The 22,240-nt window shown below is 44.7% G+C and overlaps 1 protein-coding gene across 5 annotated transcripts in view; it reads left to right on the top strand.

Annotated features, from left to right (window-relative positions):
* TRPM4 (transient receptor potential cation channel subfamily M member 4) overlaps positions 1 to 12,141 on the top strand; it is a 40,560-nt gene extending 28,419 nt beyond the window's left edge. For 2 of the 5 annotated variants that reach the window (XM_070450539.1, XM_020885673.2), the window contains 9 exons: positions 1,411 to 1,842; positions 6,464 to 6,596; positions 6,777 to 6,951; positions 7,174 to 7,351; positions 10,460 to 10,653; positions 10,935 to 11,067; positions 11,277 to 11,349; positions 11,442 to 11,547; positions 11,785 to 12,141. In XM_070450539.1, coding sequence (XP_070306640.1) covers positions 1,411 to 1,842; positions 6,464 to 6,596; positions 6,777 to 6,951; positions 7,174 to 7,351; positions 10,460 to 10,653; positions 10,935 to 11,067; positions 11,277 to 11,349; positions 11,442 to 11,547; positions 11,785 to 11,789 — 1,429 coding nt within the window. In that variant the 3' untranslated portion in view covers positions 11,790 to 12,141. Of the gene's footprint in view, positions 1 to 1,410; positions 1,843 to 6,463; positions 6,597 to 6,776; positions 6,952 to 7,173; positions 7,352 to 9,935; positions 10,819 to 10,934; positions 11,068 to 11,276; positions 11,350 to 11,441; positions 11,548 to 11,784 lie in introns of those variants that run through there. The other 3 variants (XM_070450540.1, XR_011482029.1, XM_070450541.1) reach the window with 3 other exon arrangements.
* Positions 12,142 to 22,240: the final 10,099 nt, after the last annotated feature.

The following is a 22,240-nucleotide window of genomic DNA, read 5'->3' as shown; positions in this document are numbered from 1 at the left end:
TGGCTTCATTAACTTAGCATCATGTTTTCAAGATTTATCCACTGTGTAACATGTATCAGCGCTTCATTCCTTTTTCATTGCTGAATAATATTCCATTGTGTGAATCTACTACCTTTTATCTATCTGTTCATCAGTTCATTTGGGTTCTCTCCACTTTGACACTTGGGTTCTTTCCACTTTGACATTTGGGTTCTTTCCACTTTGGGGTTTCCTTTCTGCTTTTTTTTTTTTTAAGACAGGATGCCTTTCCGAGCCAGTTTATTTTTCCTGTTAGCTTTCTGAACTTATTATTAGTAATAGTATTCATTTTGCTGTTTCTGATTTGAGATCAGAATTAAGAATTAGGATGTAACTGGGAAGAGTATCAGAACTCAGGTGAAAAGTGTCAGAGATATGAGTGGACCAAGAAGGTTAGAATTCAGGTAAGGCTATACAGTGAGAGATCAGATATCGGGAAGGAAGAATTAACTGAGAAAACTCAGCTGGATAATCTACTATTGGGTGTGGGTCAGAAGTTAACATTCAGATATGGAGTTCCATGAAGGAATTTGGTGCTTTTCTAGATATGAGGAAATGTAAGAATTGGGTTCATAAGATCAGCACCTGAAAATATCTATCTGAAAACCTGTTCTGCCAGTTTTCCCCAGAGCACAGAGTGCCTCACTCCTGCTCTCCACCCTGAATTCCCTTCAAGGGGTATTAAAGGTCAGCAGCTGCCGCAGCACCTAATTTAATCCTTGTAGAGGCAGATGCGTGCTAAGTCACTTCAGTGTCCGACTCTTTGCGACCCTATGGACTGTAGGCCACCAGGCTACTCTGTCCGTGGAATTTTCCAGGCAAGAATACTGGGGTGGGTTGCCATTTCCTTCTCCAGGGGATCTTCCTGACCCAGGGATCCAACCCGCATCTCTTACCACTAGTGCCACCTGGGAAGCCCTGTAGAGGTAGATGGCAAGTGCCAACTGTAGTTAACAGAGTTGTCAAACCTGGGGAACCGAGGTCATGAAATGAGGAGGTCAGAGGTTATATTTGAGGGCCAGAGGTCAGGGAAATGGTCCAAGGTCACACAGAGAGTCAGAGGTTGTGAGGGTGAAAGAAGAGGGACTTGGAGCCAAAGCCAGACAAGAGTCAGAGGTCAGTCTAGAGGCCAGAGATCAGAACGGTGGGGAAAGTCAGGGGTGGAAGCTCAGCAGTGTTGAAGGTAGATTTCAGAGGTCAGAGGTTGGATCAGGGGTCAAAGCTCAAGGAGATGGAGGGCGTCAGACTTCGTTTCAGGTCGGGCAGGAAGGTGGGGACAGACTGGAAAGCAGGGTGAGGAGGGTAGGACAGCTCAGAGTCCTGATGATGGTGAAGGTCAGGTGCAGAGATCAGGTTGAGCCCTCCTCCCTTCCCCCCCTCTCTCCCGCACAGGCCCACCGACCCCCCTGAGAAGATGCCCTTGGGGGTATTGAGGCCGCCCAGACGCAGGGACTGCTGCGGGGGGTGCCCACCGCGCCTGCGCCGCTGGCCGCAGTTCTGGGGGGCGCCGGTGACGGCCTTCATGGGCAACGTGATCAGCTACCTCCTCTTCCTGCTGCTCTTCGCACGCGTGCTGCTCATCGACTTTGCGCCCGAGGGGCCCGGCGTCCTGGAGCTGCTGCTCTACTTCTGGGCCTTCACCCTGCTCTGTGAGGAGTTCCGCCAGGGCCTGGGCAGCGGCCTGGGCAGCCTGGCCATGGGGGGACCCGGGACAGACTCCCACCAGGCCCCACTGCGCCGCCGCCTGCATCTCTACCTCTCCGACGCCTGGAACCAGTGCGACCTGGTGGCCCTCACCTGCTTTCTCCTGGGCGTGGGCTGCAGGTGAGTGCCCTGCCCACGACCTCTGACCCTCCTTCCTGGGGGTGGGCGGGTGGGGGTGGGAGGTGAGGGGTGGGGTTAGGGGCCTCGACTCTTGGCTTCTCTGCAGCAGGCAGCAGCTAAATCCAGTTCTGCTGCTGCTTCTCTTTTTTTCCCATTGACGTATAATTGAGGTACAATATTATATCAGTTGTAGGCATACAATATTGTTGTTGTTTAGTTGCTGACTCGTGTCTGACTCTTTCGACTCATGGATTGTAGCCCCCCAGGCACCTCTGTCTATGGGATTTCCCAGGCAAGAACACTGGAATGAATTGCCATTTCCTTCTCTCCCTAGAGAAGGAAGCTGACCCTTGCCCAGCTTCCTGGACCCCGCTCTCTTCCCTCCCTAGTCCATCCTCTACAGGGTCTGCAAGGGGCCTTCTGTGCCCAGGGCTGGCCTGTCCTCCCTAGCTTCTCGGGGCTCCCCAGCACCATGTCATAGTCCCTGGACCTGGTCTGGGTCTGCCTTTCTCTGCAGGGCTGCCTCTCTGGTTCTTTTCTCTGTTCTTCATCTCCACTCCAGCCTCTTTCAGAACTACTTACAATTCCTTCTTCACAAGGCCAGAGGCTTTGACCTTGATCCTCGGTATTTTGAATCTGCGTGATTATAAAATGGTAATCAGAATTCTACTGAGAGATTCTTACCAAGGAAGTATTTTCTAGTTACTTTAAACTGACTTGATCAAGTTTATATTGCAGGGCAGTGAAAGTAGCTTCAATTATTTTCTTTTTCAGTTTCTGAAATTATTTCAGCTTGATTACTATTTGAGTTAAGTTTTACAAGTATTTGGTTCAGTGTTCGTGTTTTTAATCCATCTCAGATTTTGCTAAAATCTGCTCAAACTATGTTTGTAAATTTTACTTTGTGACTTTAATTCTGTCATGTCTGATTTTCCTGGGTTAAATTTCATCAGGGAAGCCCGAATGTTTTATCAACTTTTTACTCTCTGATCAATCAGGGTTTCCCTGATAGCTCAGTTGGTAAAGAATCCGCCTGCAATGCAGGAGACCCCAGTTTGATTCCTGGGTTGGGAAGATCCCCTGGAGAAGGGAAAGGCTACCCACTCCAGTATTCTGGCCTGGAGAATTCCATGGACTATACAGTCCGTGGAGTCGCAAAGAGTCAGACACACTGAGCGACTTTCACTTACTCCATAAAAATCTTGACTTTCTGCTTATTTCTTAGCTAATTAATAAAACAAATTGTGGGGAATTACCCTGAAGTATTTTCTGTTGCCCAGGTCGGGATATGTGTATATATAATGTTAGTTCATTTCTTCTATAGTTTCTAGATCATGTTGTGTGGTGCCCAGAGAGAGGGCAAAGGGAAAATCAAAATATTCTTGGGAATACATTATGTTGTCTTTGGGTCTTGGCACATGCTGTTCCCCCACCCTGAAACGCTTTTCCCTCCTCTCCTTGGCCAGGCCAGCCTTCTGTACTTCCTTTCTGCCTCAGCTTTACTGTCGTGTCTCTGAAAGTCTTCCTTTTTCCTTCCTGGACTCTGGCTCTCTCCTCTGTGTTCCCCTAACATCCTGAGAGCTCCCCGCCATAGTGCTTAGATCATGGCTTTTGTGTCTCGCTTCTCAACGCAAGATTATAAACTCTTCAAGCCATGTCTGTCTTATCTCCCAGCAACTTAAAACATCTCTGAGTATAGTCTATACCCAAAGAAATGCAGAAGTACATCCTTATTGAACAAGATTATGTCCCAGTGTAGAAGAGAATAAAACAGAAACCAATCATCTTCCTCAGCCATTGCAAGATTCCTCCTTTTTTCTTTTTTTCCAAGCTTCCTCCTTTTCTCTGTAATTGCCTCCATCAACAGTTTCGTGAACATCCTGCCTGTTCTTTTGCTATGCATTTACATACTTCTTCTATACACAGATATTATACACAGAAGATGCTATATGTTTTTTTTTTTTTTTTAATTTTTATTAGTTGGAGGCTAATTACTTTACATCTATATGTTTTTTAAAATTTGTTCCTTTATTGAAGGATAATTGCTTTACAGAATTTTGTTGTTTTCTGTCAAAGATACTGTATGTTTTTTTTATGTTATGTATTCTTTTGCAACCTGTTCTTTTTCTCCATAATATGTCCCTGACATTCTTTCCATGTTAGTATTTGCAGATATTCCTTATTCTTTACAAATGCTGCATCCGATTCCTGAAGAAGAGGTTTTAGCCAGTCATTGCTGACTAAAGCAGCCAGGAAAGACTTCTCCTTGCCAGATTTAATGAATGAATGAATTCTTTTCATGAGGCAGTGGGACAAAAATTCTGAACTTCAAGAGAGAGAATCAGACCAAATACTTCTCTCTAAAGTGTCTTTCATTTTCTACTTGAGATAACATGAAGTTTTAATCAGATATTAGCTGCTCTGAGTCCAGTACTCTGATGGTTTTTTAAAAAAATAAAGTATCAGCTGTTAGAACACTGCTGCTTTTGAAGAGAGCAAAGAACTTTTTGGTCACAACCTGGTGACTATTTATAGGGGATGAAGGATCCCGACACCCCCTTTGATAATCTGGACAGTTGACAGCAATGACCCTTTACTCTTTTCAATATTCTATTTGACACTCTGAGAGGCATGGTTCTTCTGTGCTGTGTTAAAAATGGTACAAAGTAACTTGACATGAATAATTTTTTTAAACAGCAAGATAAGAAAGTTTTGTAGAACATTGTGCTTCTGTTTATTCCTTGTATTTTGTATCAAGTATCTTCTGAGAGGAAAGGACTAAGGCCATGTGCTAACATTCTTTAGCAATACCACTGATATTTTAGATATTTTTGTCAAGCTCATCATTTTCTAGATGGGGGAAGAATTGCATGGGGAAAAAAAAGTCCAAAAATCTCAGTTTACACAGGACAAATTTCCAGCGTTCTCCAGAATTGAATGGATGAACTGTTTTATTTTGCCAGTCCCTTCTGGATGGACATTTCAGTTGTTTCTAATTTTTTGTTATTTCAAAGTTGTAAAAGTTTACATCCCGGACGTACACTTTGTGAGTCAAAGAGTATAGGTTATTTTTGAGGTTCATTGCTTTTCTTTGTAAAAATAGCTTCTTCCAGCTACACACCCACCATCTGGGTAAGACACTGCCCCCTTGAGGACATGCTTGATGATACTAGTATTTTCAATCTAAGACTGTAGCTCTCCAATTATTAACCTTTACATGTTTTGCCAATCTGATGGGTAAAAATGACCTCTCCTTGTTCTAATTTATGCATCCAAGACTCCTAGTTGGGTAAGTTTGGCACCTTTCATGTCTAATGGCACGTGTACTTTATCGCCTGTCTTTTCATATTCTCTGTCCCAGTTTTTAATTTATTGTGTTCACTGATCTCGTGCATGTATATATTTTTTGGTAGTGCTCTTTTTATATTCTACATCCCAATCCTTGTGGTTTTGTTCTAAATATCATCTCACAGTCTGCAACTTGTCTTTTCACTTTCATATGTTCTTTAAACACTTTTTATTCTTTAACTTTTCATTTTGAAAAACCCTTAGACTTATAAAAAATGTTGCAGAAACAGCACAAAGAAGTCTCATACACCATTCATCCAGATCCCCCAAATGTTAACATCTTACATTATCAAAACTGGGAGATTTTATTTAAATTTCATCAATTGTCCACTGATGTCCTTTTTCTGGATCAGGAGCCAATCCAGGATTCCATGTTGCCTTTAGTTGTCACATCTCCTTAATTGTCTCTAATCTGGGACAGGTTTTCAGTCCATCTTCAACTTTTACGATAAGTTCAGACTAGTTATTTTGTAGAATTTGCCTCCATTGGAGTTTGTCTAGTACTCTCTCAGGATCAAATTTAGGCTATACATTTTTTGGCAGAAAATTCTGCCTTTCTCTGTCCATCATATTTATGTTATCTCTTAATATGCATATGTTTTATATTTCAAAGTAGTTGATTTTTCAGTATTTTCTTTTGTCATGATTTTGTGTTTTGTATATAGGACTCTTTTTCTTATATGACAGTTATCTTATTTCAAGTTCATGAAGAAATTCTTCTATATTTTCTTATTAAGATTTGATGTCTTACCTTTAACTTTAGGTTTTTAATCCCTTCAAAGTTTAAGTACAGGATGATGCAAAATAGGGATATAATTTTCATTTTCCCCTTAGAGATTGCTGACATTATTCACTGTTTGACCTTCTTCTGTGAATTGTGTGTCCTTAGCCTTTATCCATTTTCCTGTTAGGTCCATTGTCCTCTGCTTATTGGTTTGCTGGAACGCTCCCTATCTTGCCATTTATAGGTTGGGCAAATATAGCTGCCGTTTTCCCAACTTGATGTTATAGGGACCTCCCTCCCAGCTTTTTGCTAAGGCCGTTTTTCATACAGCCATTATTTAATGGGTACCAGTGCCCTTCGAGGCCCAGCTTGGCAATGTCACGGTGCCAAATTTTGAGTAAACCCCAGGTGAACTGGAGTGGGGAGTGTCCCAGTTCTGGCCCTGGAGAGGCCACACCCTCGCCTTCAGTCTGGTGTTGGGAAGACTCGGGGCTTTCTTTGCAGCCTGTAACCCTTGAGTGACGTCTGCCGCGTCTCCCCACACCCCAGGCTGACCCCGGGCCTGTATGACCTGGGCCGCACTGTCCTCTGCCTTGACTTCATGATCTTCACGCTGAGGCTGCTGCACATCTTCACAGTCAACAAACAGCTGGGGCCCAAGATCGTCATCGTGAGCAAGATGGTGAGGGGTGGGGTCGCGCTGGTGTGGGCGGGGCCTGAGGATGAAAGGGGCAGAGCCAAGAAGCTGCCGTGGATTCGCGGTAACGGAGCGTCTGGTGAGGAGGAGGGGCTTCGGGCACTGGGGCGGGGCCAGAGTAGGGAAGGGCGGGGCCAGGCTTGGTCTCATCTTCCTCTTCTGCAGGTGAAGGATGTGTTCTTCTTCCTCTTCTTCCTCGGCGTGTGGCTGGTTGCCTACGGGGTGGCCACTGAGGGGCTCCTTAGGCCCCAGGACCGTAGTCTCCCGAATATCCTGCGCCGCGTCTTCTACCGGCCTTACCTGCAGATCTTTGGGCAGATCCCTCAGGGGGAGATGGACGGTAAGGAGGATGAGAGGACCTGACCTCCAAGTGAGCCCCCCTCCTCCTGCCTTATCTCTGGGTCTCTGACCCTTCCCTCTTTTTCTTTGCGTGTCTGTCCCCCTCTCTTTCTGGGATTCTGTCGCCCTCTCTCCGGGTCTTTGCTCTCCTCCGCCCTCTGGATTTCTGTCTTCCTTAGGTCCCTGTCCCTCTGGCTCCATCTCTGACTGTCTCCCTTCACAGTGGCCCTCATGGAGCACGGCAACTGTTCACTGGAGCAGGGCTCATGGGGGCACCCCGAAGGGAACCTCTCGGGCGGATGCGTCTCGCTGTATGCCAACTGGCTGGTGGTGCTCCTCCTTGTTGTCTTCCTGCTGGTGGCCAACATCCTGCTTCTCAATCTGCTCATCGCGATGTTCAGGTGAGTCCCTACCGCCCTGGTAGTTCAGATGGTGAAGAGTCTGCCTGCAATGCGGGAGACCTGTGTTTGATCCCTGGGTTGGGAATATCCCCAGGAGAAGAAAATGGCAATCCACCTCAGTATTCTTGCCTGGAAAGTCCCGTGGACGGAGGAACCTGGCAGGCTACAGTCCATGGGGTCCCAAACAGTTGGATACAACTGAGAGACTTCACTACTGCTCTCTGATGATCTGGCCTCACCCAGCATGACCGTTGACCCCAGAGTGACTCTTGATCCCAGCTTAACCCTTGACCCCAGCATCATTTTTGATCCCAGCCTAAGTAATGCTAGTTTTAGTTTCTGAACTCTGATTAAAATCTAATGCTGAATATTACTCAGCCATTAAAAAGAATTCATTTGAATCAGAGATGGATGAAACTGGAGCCCATTATACAGAGTGAAGTAAGCCAGAAGGATAAAGACCATTACAGTATACTAACACATATATATGGAATTTAGAAAGATGGTAACGATAACCCTATATGCAAAACAGAAAAAGAGACTCAGATGTATAGAACAGACTTGTGGACTCTGTGGGAGAAGGCGAGGGTGGGATGTTTCAAGAGAACAGTATCAAAACATGTATATTATCTAGGGTGAAACAGATCACCAGCCCAGGTTGGATGCATGAGACAAGTGCCCAGGCCTGGTGCACTGGGAAGACCCAGAGGGATCGGGTGGAGAGGGAGGTGGGAGTGGGGACCGGGATGGGGAATACATGTAAATCCATGGCTAATTCATTTCACTGTATGACAAAAACCACTGCAATGTTGTAAAGTAATTAGCCTCCAACTAATAAAAATAAATGGAAAAAAAAACTAAAAAAAAAAAAATCTAATGCTGGAGGAGAAAGAAATGGCAACCCACTCCAGTATTCTTGCCTGGAAAACTCCATGGACAGAGGAGTCTGGCGGGCTGAAGTCCATGGGATTACATGACTGAGCATGTGTGCACAAGGGTGGAGGGAGATGGGTTGGTAGCAATAAACTAGAACTAAAAAAAAAAAAAAAAAATCTAATGCTGGCTTGTTCCCAAATCCAGCCAGAGTGTGCTCTTGACCTGGACTTTGGAATCTGATCCACTCTCTGAGTCCAGGCTGAAGATTAAAATTTTTTAAATTGTGGCTATATATATAACATAAAAACTGCCACCTTCTGCATTTTAAAGTGTATAATGCAGTGACATTAATTACGTTTATAACGTTATACAGCCACCACCACTGTCTATTTCCTAAACATTTTCATCACTCCAGAGTGTGTAACCATTCAGCAAGGGATAACTTCTCGTTTTCCCCTCCCCGCCAGTCCCTGTCACCGCTACTTTACTTTCTGTCTCTATGACTCTGCTTCTTGGAGGTAAGTAGAGTCATACAGTATTTGTTCTTTTGTGTCTGGCATAATGTTTTCATGTACCACTACTCCATTCTTTTTTATGGCTGAACAATACTGATATACTGATAAAAGGCATCCATTAGTTGATCCATTCATCTAATGAGACTTGGGTTGTCCCATCTTTTGGCTGTTGGGGATAATGCTGCAATGAACATTGGTGTTTGATGTTTGATTCAAACATATCTGTTTGAATCTCTGTTTTTATTTCTTTTGGTTATATTTCTACAATAGAATGCTGGGTCATGTGTTAATTCTGTATTTAGCTTTTCCAGATACTTACTAATAGGTGCTTTCCTTATTGAGAGGTTATAGCCATCCTAGTGGGCATGAACTAGTTATTTCATTGTGGTTTTGATTTGCATTTTCCTAATGACTAGTATTCTTGACTGGAGAATCCCATGGACAGAGGAGCCTGGCAGGCGACAGTCCATAGCGTTGCAAAGAGTCGGACACGACTGAAGCAACTTAACATGCACACATCCCTACTATAATCCTTTTAATATGTGGTTGAATTAGGTTTCTAGTATTTTGTTGAGGATTTTTTTATGTATATTCATAAAGGATATTGGTCTGTAGTTGTGATATTTTTATCTGACTTTGATTTCCCTGGTGGCTCAGATGGTAAAGCATCTGCCTACAATGTGGGAGACCCAGGTTCGATTCCTGGGTCGGGAAGATCCCCTGGAGAAGGAAATGGCAACCCACTCCAGTATTCTTGCCTGGAAAATCCCATGGGCAGGGCCTGGTGGGCTATAGTCCACGGGGTCACAAAGAGTCGGACACGACTGAGCAACTTTGCTTTCACTTTCACCTTGATATCATCATGGTGATGCTGCCCTCATAGAATGAGTTGGGAAGTGTTCTCTTCAATGTTTTGGAAGAGTCTGAGAAAGATCGGTGTTAATTCTCTTTTAAATGTTTGGCAAAATTTACCAGTCAAGCCATCTGGTCCTGGGCTTATTTTGTTGGGACATTTCTGATTAGTGATTCAATCTCTTTACTTGTTATAGGTCTTTTGAGATTGTCTATTTCTTCTTGAGTCAGTTTAGGTAATTTGTGTGTTTCTAGTAATTCTTCCATTTCATCTAGGTTGTTTAATTTGTTGGCATACAATTATTAACAGCATTCTCTTATAATTGTTTTTGACTTCCCAGGTGGTGCTAGTGGTAAAGAATCCGCCTGCCAATGCAGGAGACCTAAGAGACACTGGTCCCATCCCTAGTTGGGGAAGATCCCTTGGAGAAGGAAATGGCAACCCACTCCAGTATCCTTGCCTGGAGAATCCCATGGACAGAGACGCCTGGTAGGCTACACATTAGGGCTGAAAAGAGTTGGACACGACCGAAGCGACTTAGCACATACATATGGTTTTTAGTAGGATTCTATAAGGTTGATAGTAATGTCCCCATTTTCATTTTTGATTTTAGTTACTTGTGTCCAGGCTGACTTGTGAACCTGACTCCAATCTCTACCTAACTTGTGATAGCTTTCCCAACTTGATCTCTTGACATCCGACTCTGGAGCCTCCTAACCCAGCTACCAAATACCTCTGACTATTGATCCTGACATTTAACTTCTGCCTTGGGTTTCAAACAGATATTGCCTGACAGGTAATCTTGGTCCACTTTTCCAAGGGGCGCCTCTACCTCTAGTGACTCTTGATCTCTGGTCCCTACAGCCATACCTTCGGCAAAGTGCAGGGCAACAGCGACCTTTACTGGAAGGCGCAGCGCTACAGCCTCATCCGGGAATTTCACTCTCGGCCCGCACTGGCCCCGCCTCTCATCTTCATCTCACACGTGCGCTCCCTCATCCATCGATTTCGCAGGCGCCGGGCGCGCTTGCCACCATCCCCAGTCATCGAGCATTTTCGTGAGAGCCCGGCTTGGCCCAAAAGAGAGAAACTCAGGGGGCGGAACCTGGAGAGAAAGAAGAGCATGTATATGCAGGAGGAGGACGCTTAGGAGCACTAGTGGGCAGGGCTTTGTCAGGGGGCCGGGCGCGGGGTATTAGTGGAAGGCCAAGAACGGTGAGGAGGTGCGGTCTGGGAGATCACGGAAGCTCGAGGTTCTGGGTGGGGAAGCTGGGTCTAGGAGCGGGCGTGGCCCGAAGATGGGCAGTCCCTTTGACTCTATTCTGGCCCCACTGTCCAGGGGTCCACCTCTCGAAGGAAGCGGAGCGGAGGCTGTTGACATGGGAGTCAGTGCAGAAGGAGAATTTCTTGCTGGCGCGTGCTCGGGACAAACGGGAGAGCGACTCTGAACGTCTGAAGCGCACGTCGCAGAAGTGAGGGCGGGGCCTGGCCCTGGGCGGGGCTTCTGGCCTCCGGATCGATCTCGTGACTTACTTCCTGCAAAGGCCCAGGCTAGAGGCGGAGCCTACGGGGGCAGGGTCTTAGAATGCTAGGGAGGAAAGCTGAGCTCCGGGGGGTGGGTCTTTCAAGGTGGGCGGGCCTGGTAGGCTGCTGGCACCCACCTAAAACCCTGGATCCCCAGGGTGGACACAGCATTGAAACAGCTGAGACAGATCCGCGAATACGAGCAGCGTCTGAAAGGGCTGGAACAGGAGGTGAGGACCGCGGGCCAGGCTGGAGGAGGATGGCTAGGGTGAGGGGCAGCAGATTCCGGTCAGGTCCCCTGATGTCTTCCGCTGCTCCCCAGGTCCAGCACTGTACCCGTGTCCTGGGCTGGGTAGCTGAGGCCCTGAGCCGTTCTGCATTGCTTCCCCCAGGGGGACCGCCTCCCCCAATCCCACCTGGGCCCAAAGGTCAGTGTTTACCGTCTACTTGTGTGTATGTCTGGCGTCTGTCACCACCCACGTCTATGTCCTTGCCCATATCTGGGTCTCTGCCCTTATCTCAGTGTTTCTCTCGTTCACTGGCCTTCCTTTGTCCCTGCTTCATTCTTGGTCTCCTTTGCATTTTGTGCATCTTTCTTTTTGCCAGTCTCTTATTTTTTCTGCCCTTCTGTCTATGCCCATAGCTTCTTTTCTCTCTTCTCCCAGACTGAGCCCTGCTGGTGGACGTCAAGGAGTAGCTGCCAGGGGGAGTTTTGCTCCCAGAGTAAAGCCTAGCAGGTCCTTGACTCCTGCACCTGGCGACCTTGTCTTTGAGGTGAACCGGATACCCATGGACTACCACCTTGGATGCTGCCAGGGCCACTCAGGGAGTGTCATCCATGCAAACCACACAGGCCTGGCTCCTCCCAGAACCAGCCCTGCTCTGGGAGGATGAGCCTCTGGAGCCCAGGCGTTCCCTCTCTGAGCCCGCTGGACTGGAGAGGGCTCCCAGGTCCTTGCGGCACAGGGACCAGAGTCCACTCACAGCTCCCCACACTGGGGAAATAAAGCCGTTTGAGACGAGTAGGGTCTGAATGCTGGATTCTTTGGGGAATTGGTGGGTGGCTAGATCCTTTTGGGATGGCAGCTGAAGCTGGGGGTGTGTTTGGGGTCCTTGGTCCATTTGCTACTACATTTCAGGTCTCACCGGGGCTGTTTCTTCCTCTCAGCCCCACTGTTCCTGTCTGACTCAGGCCCAGCACCTCTTGTCTGCACTGCTTGATGACTCCCACTTCAGTGGGACAAGAACCCCATCCGTCTATACCCCCCGACACCCGTTCCTGCCTACCAGTGCAAAAAGAACTTGGAGATAAAAAGCAAATTATTTCCTGGAGGAGGGGTGGGTGGGCACTGTGTACATCTGCTTTGGCAATAGGGGAACAGATGATGCAAATTTGAGTAGATAACTGCATATGTGTCTTTAAAAAGTCTAATTAGTGGAAAATTGCAGGCCATGCACGCACGGAATTGAGGCAAATATGCATCATTATACATGCCATTTAACTAAACAACCCATAACAAACTAAACTGGTAATGACAAGGCTGAACTGACAGCAATTATTAGTAAAATAGCAAGAAAGCCACCAACAACGCACATCCAAAAATGAAAACCAAAACATCCTTTTTCCAAATTGGAGGAGTTCCAACTGTCTGCCACTTTGGGTGCAGAGTAGCTTTGAAATATTGCCAAGTGTTTTGTGGCAACCAGCTATCTCTGGAAGATAACCGAATCAATTTGCAGTAACCCAAGTAGTAATATCATCAGTAATGACGATGGTGGCAACAGCAGCAGCTAACAAGAGTGCTATGTGCCTGGCATTGTGTTTAAGTGCTTCACAGGTGCTAAGTCAAGGAATTCTCATGAAAACCATATAAGGTAAGTGCTGATGTCTCCATTTTGCAGATTAGAAAACTAAGGCACAATAAAAATTAAGTGACTCACACAAAGCCACAGAGCTAGAAACTGGTCCCCTAGAGAAGGGAATGGCAACCCACTCTAGTATTATTGCCTGGAGAAGGTGGGTTACAGTCCATAGGGCTGTGAAGAGCACTTACGCGCTTAGTCGTGTCGGACTCTTTGCGACCCGGGTCTCCTGCATTGCTGGAGAATTCTTTACCATCTGAGCCACCAGGGAAGCCCAGGAATACTGAAGAATACTGAAATGGGTAGCCTGTCCCTTGTCCAGGAATAGTACCAGGGTCTCTTGCATTGCAGGCCAATTCTTTACCAGCTGAGCTACCTGGGAAGCTCTTTGCAGGGCCCCAGGATCACAGAACTGAGTATCTAGAAAGGCCGATTTGAAGCAACTTAGCACACAGCACAAAGGGGACGTTAGAGGGAGACGTGAAAGGCAAAGGAGAAAAGGAAAGATAACACCCATCTGAATGCAGAGTTCCAAGGAATAGCAAGGAGAGAAAGCCTTCCTAAGTGAACAATGCAAAGAAATAGAGGAAAATAATAGAGTGGGAAAGGCTAGGGATCTCTTCAAGAAAATTAGAGATACTAAGGGAACATTTCATGCAAAGATGTGCACAATAAAGGACAGAAACGGTATGGACCTAACAGAAGCAGAAGAGATTAAGAGGTGGCAAGAATACACCGAACTGTGCAAAAAAGATCTTAGTGACCCAGATAACCACGAAGGTGTGATCACACACCTACAGCCAGACATCTTAGAGTGCAAAGTCAAGTGGGCCTTAGGAAGCATCATTGCAAAGCTAGTGACATCTTGGAGTGCAAAGTCAAATGGGCGTTAGGAAGCTTCACTGCGAACAAAGCTAGTGGAGGTGATGGAATTTCAGCTGAGCTTTTTCAAATCCTAAAAGATGATGCTGTGAAAGTTATGCCAGCAAATTTTAAAAACTCAGCAGTGGCCACAGGACTGGAAAGATCAAGGAAAGGCAATGCCAAAGAATATTCAAACACACAATTGCACTCATCTCACACGCTAGCAAAGTAACGCTCAAAATTCTCCAAGCCAGGCTTCAGCAACATATGAACTGTGAATTTCCAGATGTTCAAGCTGGATTTAGAAAAGGCAGAGGAAGCAGAGATCAAATTGCCAACATCCACTGGATCATCGAAAAAGCAAGAGAGTTCCAGAAAAACATCTACTTTTGCTATATTGATTAAGCCAAAGCCTTTGATTGTGTGGATCACAACAAATTGTGGACAATTCTTGAAGAGATAGGAATACGAGACCACCTGACCTGCCTCCTGAGAAACCTATATGCAAGTCAAGAAGCAACAGTTAGAACTGGACATGGAACAACAGACTGTTTCCAAATTGGGAAAGGAGTACGTCAAGGCTGTATATTATCACTCTGCTTATTTAACTTATATGCAGAGTACATCATGAGAAATGCTGGGCTGGAAGAAGCACAAGTTGGAATCAAGATTGCTGGGAGAAAGATCAATAACCTCAGATATGCAGATGACACCACCCTTAATGGCAGAATGTGAAGAGGAACTAAAGTGCCTCTTGATGAAGGTGAAAAAGGAGAGTGACAAGGCTGGTTTAAAACTCAACATTCAGAAAACTAAGATCATGGCATCCAGTCCCATCACTTCACAGCAAGTAGATGGGGAAACAATGGAAACAGTGAGACTTTATTTTGGGGGCTCCGAAATCACTGCAGATGGTGACTACAGCCTTGAAATTAAAAGACGCTTGCTCCTTGGAAGAAAAGCCATAACCAACCTAGACAGCATATTATAAAGCATCACTTCACAGCAAGTAGATGGGGAAACAATGGAAACAGTGAGACTTTATTTTGGGGGCTCCGAAATCACTGCAGATGGTGACTACAGCCTTGAAATTAAAAGACGCTTGCTCCTTGGAAGAAAAGCCATAACCAACCTAGACAGCATATTATAAAGCAGAGACATTAATTACTCTTCCGACAAAGGTCTGTATAGTCAAAGCTGTGGTTTTTCCAGTAGTCATGTATGGATGTGAGAGCTGGACCATAAGGAAGACTGAACACCGAAGAACTTATGCTTTTGAACTGGAGAAGACTCTTGAGAGTCCCTTAGACTGCAAGAAGATCCAACCAGTCAATCCTAAAGGAAATCAGTCCTGAATATTCATTGAAAGGACTGATGCTGAAGCTGAAACTCCAACACTTTGGCCACCTGATGCGAAGAGCTGACTCTTTAGATCCTGATGCTGGGAAAGAATGAAGGCAGGAGGAGAAGGGGATGACAGGGAACCAGATAGTTGGATGGCATCACTGACCCAAAGGACATGAGTTTGAGCAAGCTCCGGGAGATGGTGAAGGACAGGGAAGCCTGGCATGCTGCAGTCCATGGGGTCACAAAGGGTCGAACATGACTGAGTGAACAACAGCAGAGGGAGGAGGAAGAAGGGATGGGCTGCTTCCTATTTGCTTCTGGTTCCTGAGCACAGCCTCATAGCACTGCTTTCTCTGATTACAGTTTCCATCTCCCCTCCAGCACTCCCACGACACGTTCCATGTATGCCCTCAGTCACACCCACTCCACCCAGGCAGCCCCCTTTTCTAGAGTGGATTTCAGCTCCCAGAAGCACTTCTCCAAAAGTTTAGGTTCTGATAACTCTATTCTCTTCCCTTTGACTCTCCAGTCCTGGGGGTGATACCTACTTCCTGCAGTTTACTATTTCTGTACTAACTCTGTGCTTCTATTTCTTTCCCAGCTTTCTGAGACACGTTTAATATACCCAGTTCAGTTTAGTCACTCAGTTGTGTCCGACTCCCTGCCACCCCATGGACTGCAGCACACCAGGCTTCGGTGTCCACCATCAACTCCCTGAGCTCACTCAAACTCATGTCCATCAAGGTGATGATGCCATCCAACCATCTCATCCTCTTTCATCTCCTTCTCCTCCCACCTTCAATCTTTCCCAGCATCAGGATCTTTTCCAATGAGTTGGTTCTTCACATCAGGTGGCCAAAGTATTGGAGTTTCAGCTTCAGCATCAGTCCTTCCAATGAATATTCAGGACTGATTTCCTTTAGGATTGACTGGTTGGATCTTCTTGCATAGCTTTGACTATACAGACCTTTGTTGGCAAAGTGATGTCTCTGCTTTTTAATATGCTGTCTAGGTTGGTCATGGCTTTTCTTCCAAGGAGCAAGCGTCTTTTAATTTCATGGCTGCAGGCACCATCTGCAGTGATTTCGGAGCCCCCCAAAATAAAGTCTCACTGTTTCCATTGTTTCCCCATCTATTTGCTGTGAAGTGGGACTGGATGCCATGATCTTAGTTTTCTGAATGTTGAGTTTTAAGCCAAATTTTTCACTCTCCTCTTTCAGTTTCATCAAGAGGCTTTTTAGTTCTTCTTCGCTTTCTGCCATAAGGGTGGTGTCATCTGCGTATCTGAGGTTATTGATATTTCTCCTGGCAATCTTGATTCCAGCTTGTGCTTCATCCAGCCCAGCATTTCTCATGATGTACTCTGCATATAAGTTAAATAAACAGAGTGACAATATACAGCCTTGACATACTCCTTTCCCGATTTGGAACCAGTCTGTTGTTCCATGTCCAGTTCTAACTGTTGCTTCTTGACCTGCATACAGGTTTCTCAGGAGGCAGACCAGGTGGTCTGGTATTCCCATCTCTTCAAGAATTTTCCACAGTTTGTTGTGATCCACACAATCAAAGGCTTTGGCATAGTCAATAAGGCAGAAACAGGTGTTTTTCTGGAACTCTCTTGCTTTTTTGATGATCCAGCAGATGTTGGCAATTTGATTTCTGGTTCATCTGCCTTTTCTAAATCCAGCTTGGACATCTGGAAGTTCACAGTTCACATACTGTTGAAGCCTGGCTTGGAGAATTTTGAACATTACTTTGCTAGCATGTGAGGTGAGTGCAATTGTGCGGTAGTTTGAACATTCTTTGGAGGAGGAAATGGCAACCCATTCCAGTCCTCTTGCCTGGAAAATCCCATGGATGGAGGAGCCTGATGGACTGTAGTCCATGGGGTCCCAAAGAGTCGGACACGACTGAGCGACTTCACTTTCACTTTCACTTTGAACATTCTTTTGGCGTTGCCTTCTTTGGTATTGGAATGAAAACTGAGCTTTCCAGTCTTGTGGACACTGCTGAGTTTTCCAGATTTGTTGGCATATTGAGTGCAACACTTTCACAGCACCATCTTTTAAGATTTGAAGTAGCTCAACTGGAATTCCATCACCTCCACTAGCTTTGTTCCTAGTGATGCTTCCTAAGGCCTACTAGACTTTGCATTCCAGGATGTCTGGCTCTAGTCCAGTGATCACACCTTCGTGGTTAACTGGGTCATTAAGATCTTTTTTGTACAGTTCTATGTATTCTTGCCACCTCTTAATCTCTTCTGCTTCTGTTGGGTCCATACCGTTTCTGTCCTTTATTGTGCACATGTTTGCATGAAATGTTCCCTTGGTATCTCTAATTTTCTGGAAGAGATCTCTAGTCTTTCCCATTCTATTGTTTTCCTCTATTTCTTTGCATTGTTCACTTAGGAAGGCTTTCTTATCTCTCCTTGCTATTCTTTGGAACTCTGCATTCAAATGGGTATATCTTTCCTTTTCTCCTTTGCCTTTTGCTTCTTTTCTCAGCTATTTGTAAGGCCTCCTCAGACAACCATTTTGCCTTTTTGCATTTCTTTTTCTCGGGGATGGTCTTGATCCTTGTCTCCTGTACAGTGTCATGAACCTTCATCCATAGTTCTTCAGGCACTCTATCAGATCTAATCCCTTGAATCTATTTGTCATTTCCACCATATAATCATAAGGGATTTGATTTAGGTCATAACTGAATGGTCTAGTGGTTTTCCCTACTTTCTTCAGTTTAAGTCTGAATTTGGCAATAAGGGGTTTGTGATCTGAGCCAGTCAGCTCCCAGTCTTGTTTTTGCTGACTGTATAGAACTTCTCTATCTTTGGCTGCAAAGAATATAATCAATCTGATTTCGTTATGGACCCTCTGGTGATGTCCATGTGTAGAGTCTTCTCTTGTGTTGTTGGAAGAGGGTGTTTGTTATGACCAGTGCATTCTCTTGGCAAAACTGTTAGCCTTTGACCTGCTTTTTGTACTCCAAGGCCGAATTTGCCTGTTACTCCTGGTAGTTCTTAGCTTCCTACTTTTGCATATACTGGAAGACCCGTATTTATTTATGGTGAAATATCCGTATGACAGGAAGGCTCCAGGTCTTGCAGGTAGAAATCTGAACGTGAGTCATCAGGTGGAGAGATATAATCTCTACGTCATTTCCACACGTAAACCAATTTTGGAAACCAAACGTCCTGGATGAAGAGGAGGCTAGGTGTTCTTGAGGAATTATAAAATACTATACATTTATATTTGAATCTTTCCTACTTGTATATTTTCCCACAAAGCACCCATGTTACTTCTCCATTGCACAGCCTTAGTGTGGTGGGTATCCTGACCCTTTGCATGACCACTGGTGACCACAAAGCACTTATCTTGGTGCTGCTTTTGAAAGCCACAAAGAGTTTGCCTGGACCATTATGAAGGTGGAAGATATCCCCTCTTAGGAGTGATGGTAGGTCACTAGCAAGGCCGGTAAGTGGCTGGGTGTCCATCAACCAAGACTGAGCAGCATAGCCATGATCTTCTAGTCTAGGGTCCTCTGGAGGGGCTGCTGAGTACATGGAACAGCTGCGGCATTCACTAGCCTGTGATGCAAGAGAACCATATCCCTGAGATATCTGCTCTGGGGACTTCCCTGGTGGTCCAGTGGTTAAGACTCCAAGCTCCCAGTGCAGGGGGGCTTGGGTTCAACCCCTGGTTGGAGAACTAGGTTCCACGTGCCTCAACTAAAGATCCCGCACGTCACAACAAAGACTGAAGATTCCTCCTGCCGCAACTGAGACCAGGCTTGGCCTAAATAAATAAATATGTGCTCGGTGGTGTCTGACTCTTTGCAACACCGTGGACTGCAGATGATCTGCCCAAGGACCCACCAGGCTTCTCTGTCCGTGGGATTTTCCAGGGAAGAAAACTGGAATTTCCTATTCTAGGGGACCTTCCTGACCCAGGGATCGAACCCTGGGTTCGAGTTCTCATGTCTCCTGAATTGGCAGGTGGATTCTTTACCACTAGCACCACCTGGGAAACCCAAATAAATAAATAATAAAAACCAACAAAAAAATTATATCTGCTCCAGTCTCAGATATGGGAGGAGGGAGAGTGGCCATCCGTAGAATATGCAAGCCACTAAAATCCTAAACAAGCAGGCCATTTGAACAAGAGGTTTATTTTGTACAGAAGAGAAAACTCCAGGTAAGAGACTGCAGGTCATCAGAGAAAAGGAGGGGGCAGGGTGCAGTGAGGACTCATGAATGCATGTGCTTGGTTCTGAAGGCTGAGGACCTGCTATGTTAAAGGGACAAGTTGGGCTAGAGAGGACAGCTGTGAAGGCTGTGCAGAGCTGCAGCCAAACACTGGAATGGTTTGGTAGCTGCTGTGGATCAAAGACTTAAGACAAACCACGGGGCTGATCCGCAAACCTAGACTGAACTAGAGAAAAACGGTATCAGAGATGTTTTTGTCTCTTTTGGGTGAATACCTAAGATAGGGGGGTCTGGATCGTATAATAAGTGGAATCTTAGTTTCCTGACCAGGGATTGAACCCGGGCCCCAGCAGTGAAAGCTCCAAGTCCTAACCACTGGGCTGCCAGGAAATTCCCTCTGTATAACTTTATCTGAAGTGGCTCAACTCTTTTCCTAAGTGGTTGTACCTTTTGCATTTCCACCAACAATGTATGAGAGAATTTCAGTTTCTCTGCATTCTCACTAGTACTTGCTGTCATCAGTATTTTTTAATGAGCCATTAATAGGTTTGTAATGGAGTCTCATTGTGGTTTTACTTTGCCTTTCCCAAATGATTAATGATCTTGAGCATCTTCACATGTGCTTATTGCCATCCATATAGCTTTTTTGGTGAAGTGCCAGTTGAAATCTTTTACCCATTTAAAAAATAGGTTGTTTTCTTATCAATAAATTTTAAGATTTAATGTATTATGGATACATCTATATCAGATATGTACTTTACAAATGTTTTCCCTCAGTAGGGAGCTTACTTTTTCATTTTCTTAATAGTGCCTTTTGGAGAGTGGAGTTGTTAAATTAACAATGAAATTTTATCAGCATTTTCTTTTACAGTTGATGCCTTTCTGTCCTGAGAGATCTTTGACAAACCCAAGTCACAAAGATTTTCTCTTTGAATTTTATAGTTTTAGGCTTTACATTTAGGTCTGCAATCTATTTTGGTTTGGTTTTGTGGCCGTGCAGTGAAGCTTGTGGGATCTTAGTTCCTGGACCTGTGCCCTTGGCAGTGAAAGTGCAGAGTACTAACCATTTGACCACCAGGGAATTCCCTGCAATGTCTTTTGAGTTCATTTCTATACATAGGTTAAATACGTAGGTTTTATACATACATATACTCAAGGTTGTGTATTTTTGCACATGGGTAACTTAATTGTTTAGCATCATTGGTTAAAAAGACTCTTCTTTTCACTATTATCCTGGCACATTTGTTGAAGATCAGTTGGCAGTAGATGATGTATATAGGCCTATTTCTTTTTTCTTTTTTTGGCCACACCACAAGGCATGCGGGATCCTAGTCCACCCACCAATCTTTTAACCCATGCCCCCCTGCAGTAGAAGTATCGAGTCTTAACCCCTGGACCACCACAGAAGTCCCTGTGTGGGTCTATTTCTGAGCTCTCTATTCTGTTCAGTACATCTATGTCAGTCTTTTCACCAATACCATACTGTTTCGATTACTGTAGCTTTATACTACAACAAGTCTTGAAATCAGGTAATGAGTCCTCCAGCTTTGCTCTGCCTTTTCAAAATTGTTTTAGTTATCCTAATTCCTTTGATTTTTAAAAAAATATAAACTTTGGAATCTGGTTGTCAATTTCTCTAAACAACCTGTTGAGATTTTGCTTGGATTTGTGTTGAATCAACAGGTCAATTCAAAGTGATTGACATCTTAATTGTATTGTATCGTCTAGTCAATGAATATTGCATATATCTTAACTTAGTTAGGTCTTTGATTCTTTCATGAATGTCTGTGGTTTTTAGCACACAAATCTTGCACGTATTTTGTTACATGTATTCCTAGACAAAATGATGTGTATATGATATTTTTTTTAGAATTTCTAATTGCTTATTGCTAGTATACAGAAATACTGCTTTTTTTTTTTTTTTTTTTGTATATTGACCTTGTATTCTATGACCTTGCTGAACTCACTTTACTAGTTCTAGTATTATTTTTTCAGATTGTTTAGGATTTTCTATGTCATGTTGCCTGTAAGTAGAGGCAGTTTTATTTTATTCTTTCCAATTTGCAGGTTTTGTGTGTGTGCTAAAATACATATAATGTAAGAGTTACCATTTTAACCTTTTGAAATGTATAAGTCAGCAGCACTTAGACCATTCACGACATTGTACAGTCGTTACCGCTGTTGAGTTCCGTGTTTTCATCACCCTACGCAGTAACCTTGTATCCAGTAGGAGCTCACTTATTCTCCTCTGTCTCCAGTCCCTTAGCAACCAGCAACCTGCTCTTATCTCTATGGATTTGCCTATTCTGTATATTTCATATAAACGGAATATGTGGTCTTCTGTGCCTGACTTTCACTAACCACACTGGTTCATCGATGCTGCAGTATACCTTCATCCTCTCCATAGCTGAATAATATCCATAGTATGGATATATAACTTCAAAAAAATCCGTCAACCCACTGATGAACATTTGGGTTGTTTGTATTTTTTAGATATTGTGACTAATGCTGCTATGAATGTTCAGGTACAACTTTTTGTTTGAGCAGTTGTTTTCAGTGTTTTGGGGGGGCATATAACTAGGAGTAGAACTGCTGGCAATTCTACATTAAAGTTTTTGAAGACCTGCCAAATTGATTTTCACAGTGGCTGCTCCATTTCACGTTCCCACCAGCAGTGTATGAGGTTCCAAATTCTTCAAATCCACACCAATACTTGTTATTTTCTTTTTTTTCCCGGTTTTGGTCTTCTGGTGGGTGGGCTTCCCAGGTGGTGCTAGTGATAAAGAACCCCCCCTGCAAATGTACGTTAGACATAAGAGACACTGGTTTGATCCCTGGATTGGGAA

The sequence above is a fragment of the Odocoileus virginianus genome, chromosome 20 (genome assembly GCF_023699985.2).
Source record: "Odocoileus virginianus isolate 20LAN1187 ecotype Illinois chromosome 20, Ovbor_1.2, whole genome shotgun sequence".
Classification (NCBI taxonomy): domain Eukaryota; kingdom Metazoa; phylum Chordata; class Mammalia; order Artiodactyla; family Cervidae; genus Odocoileus; species Odocoileus virginianus.
The sequence above is the reverse complement of the archived record's forward strand: the minus strand, read 5'-3'. Positions and strand labels throughout refer to the sequence as shown.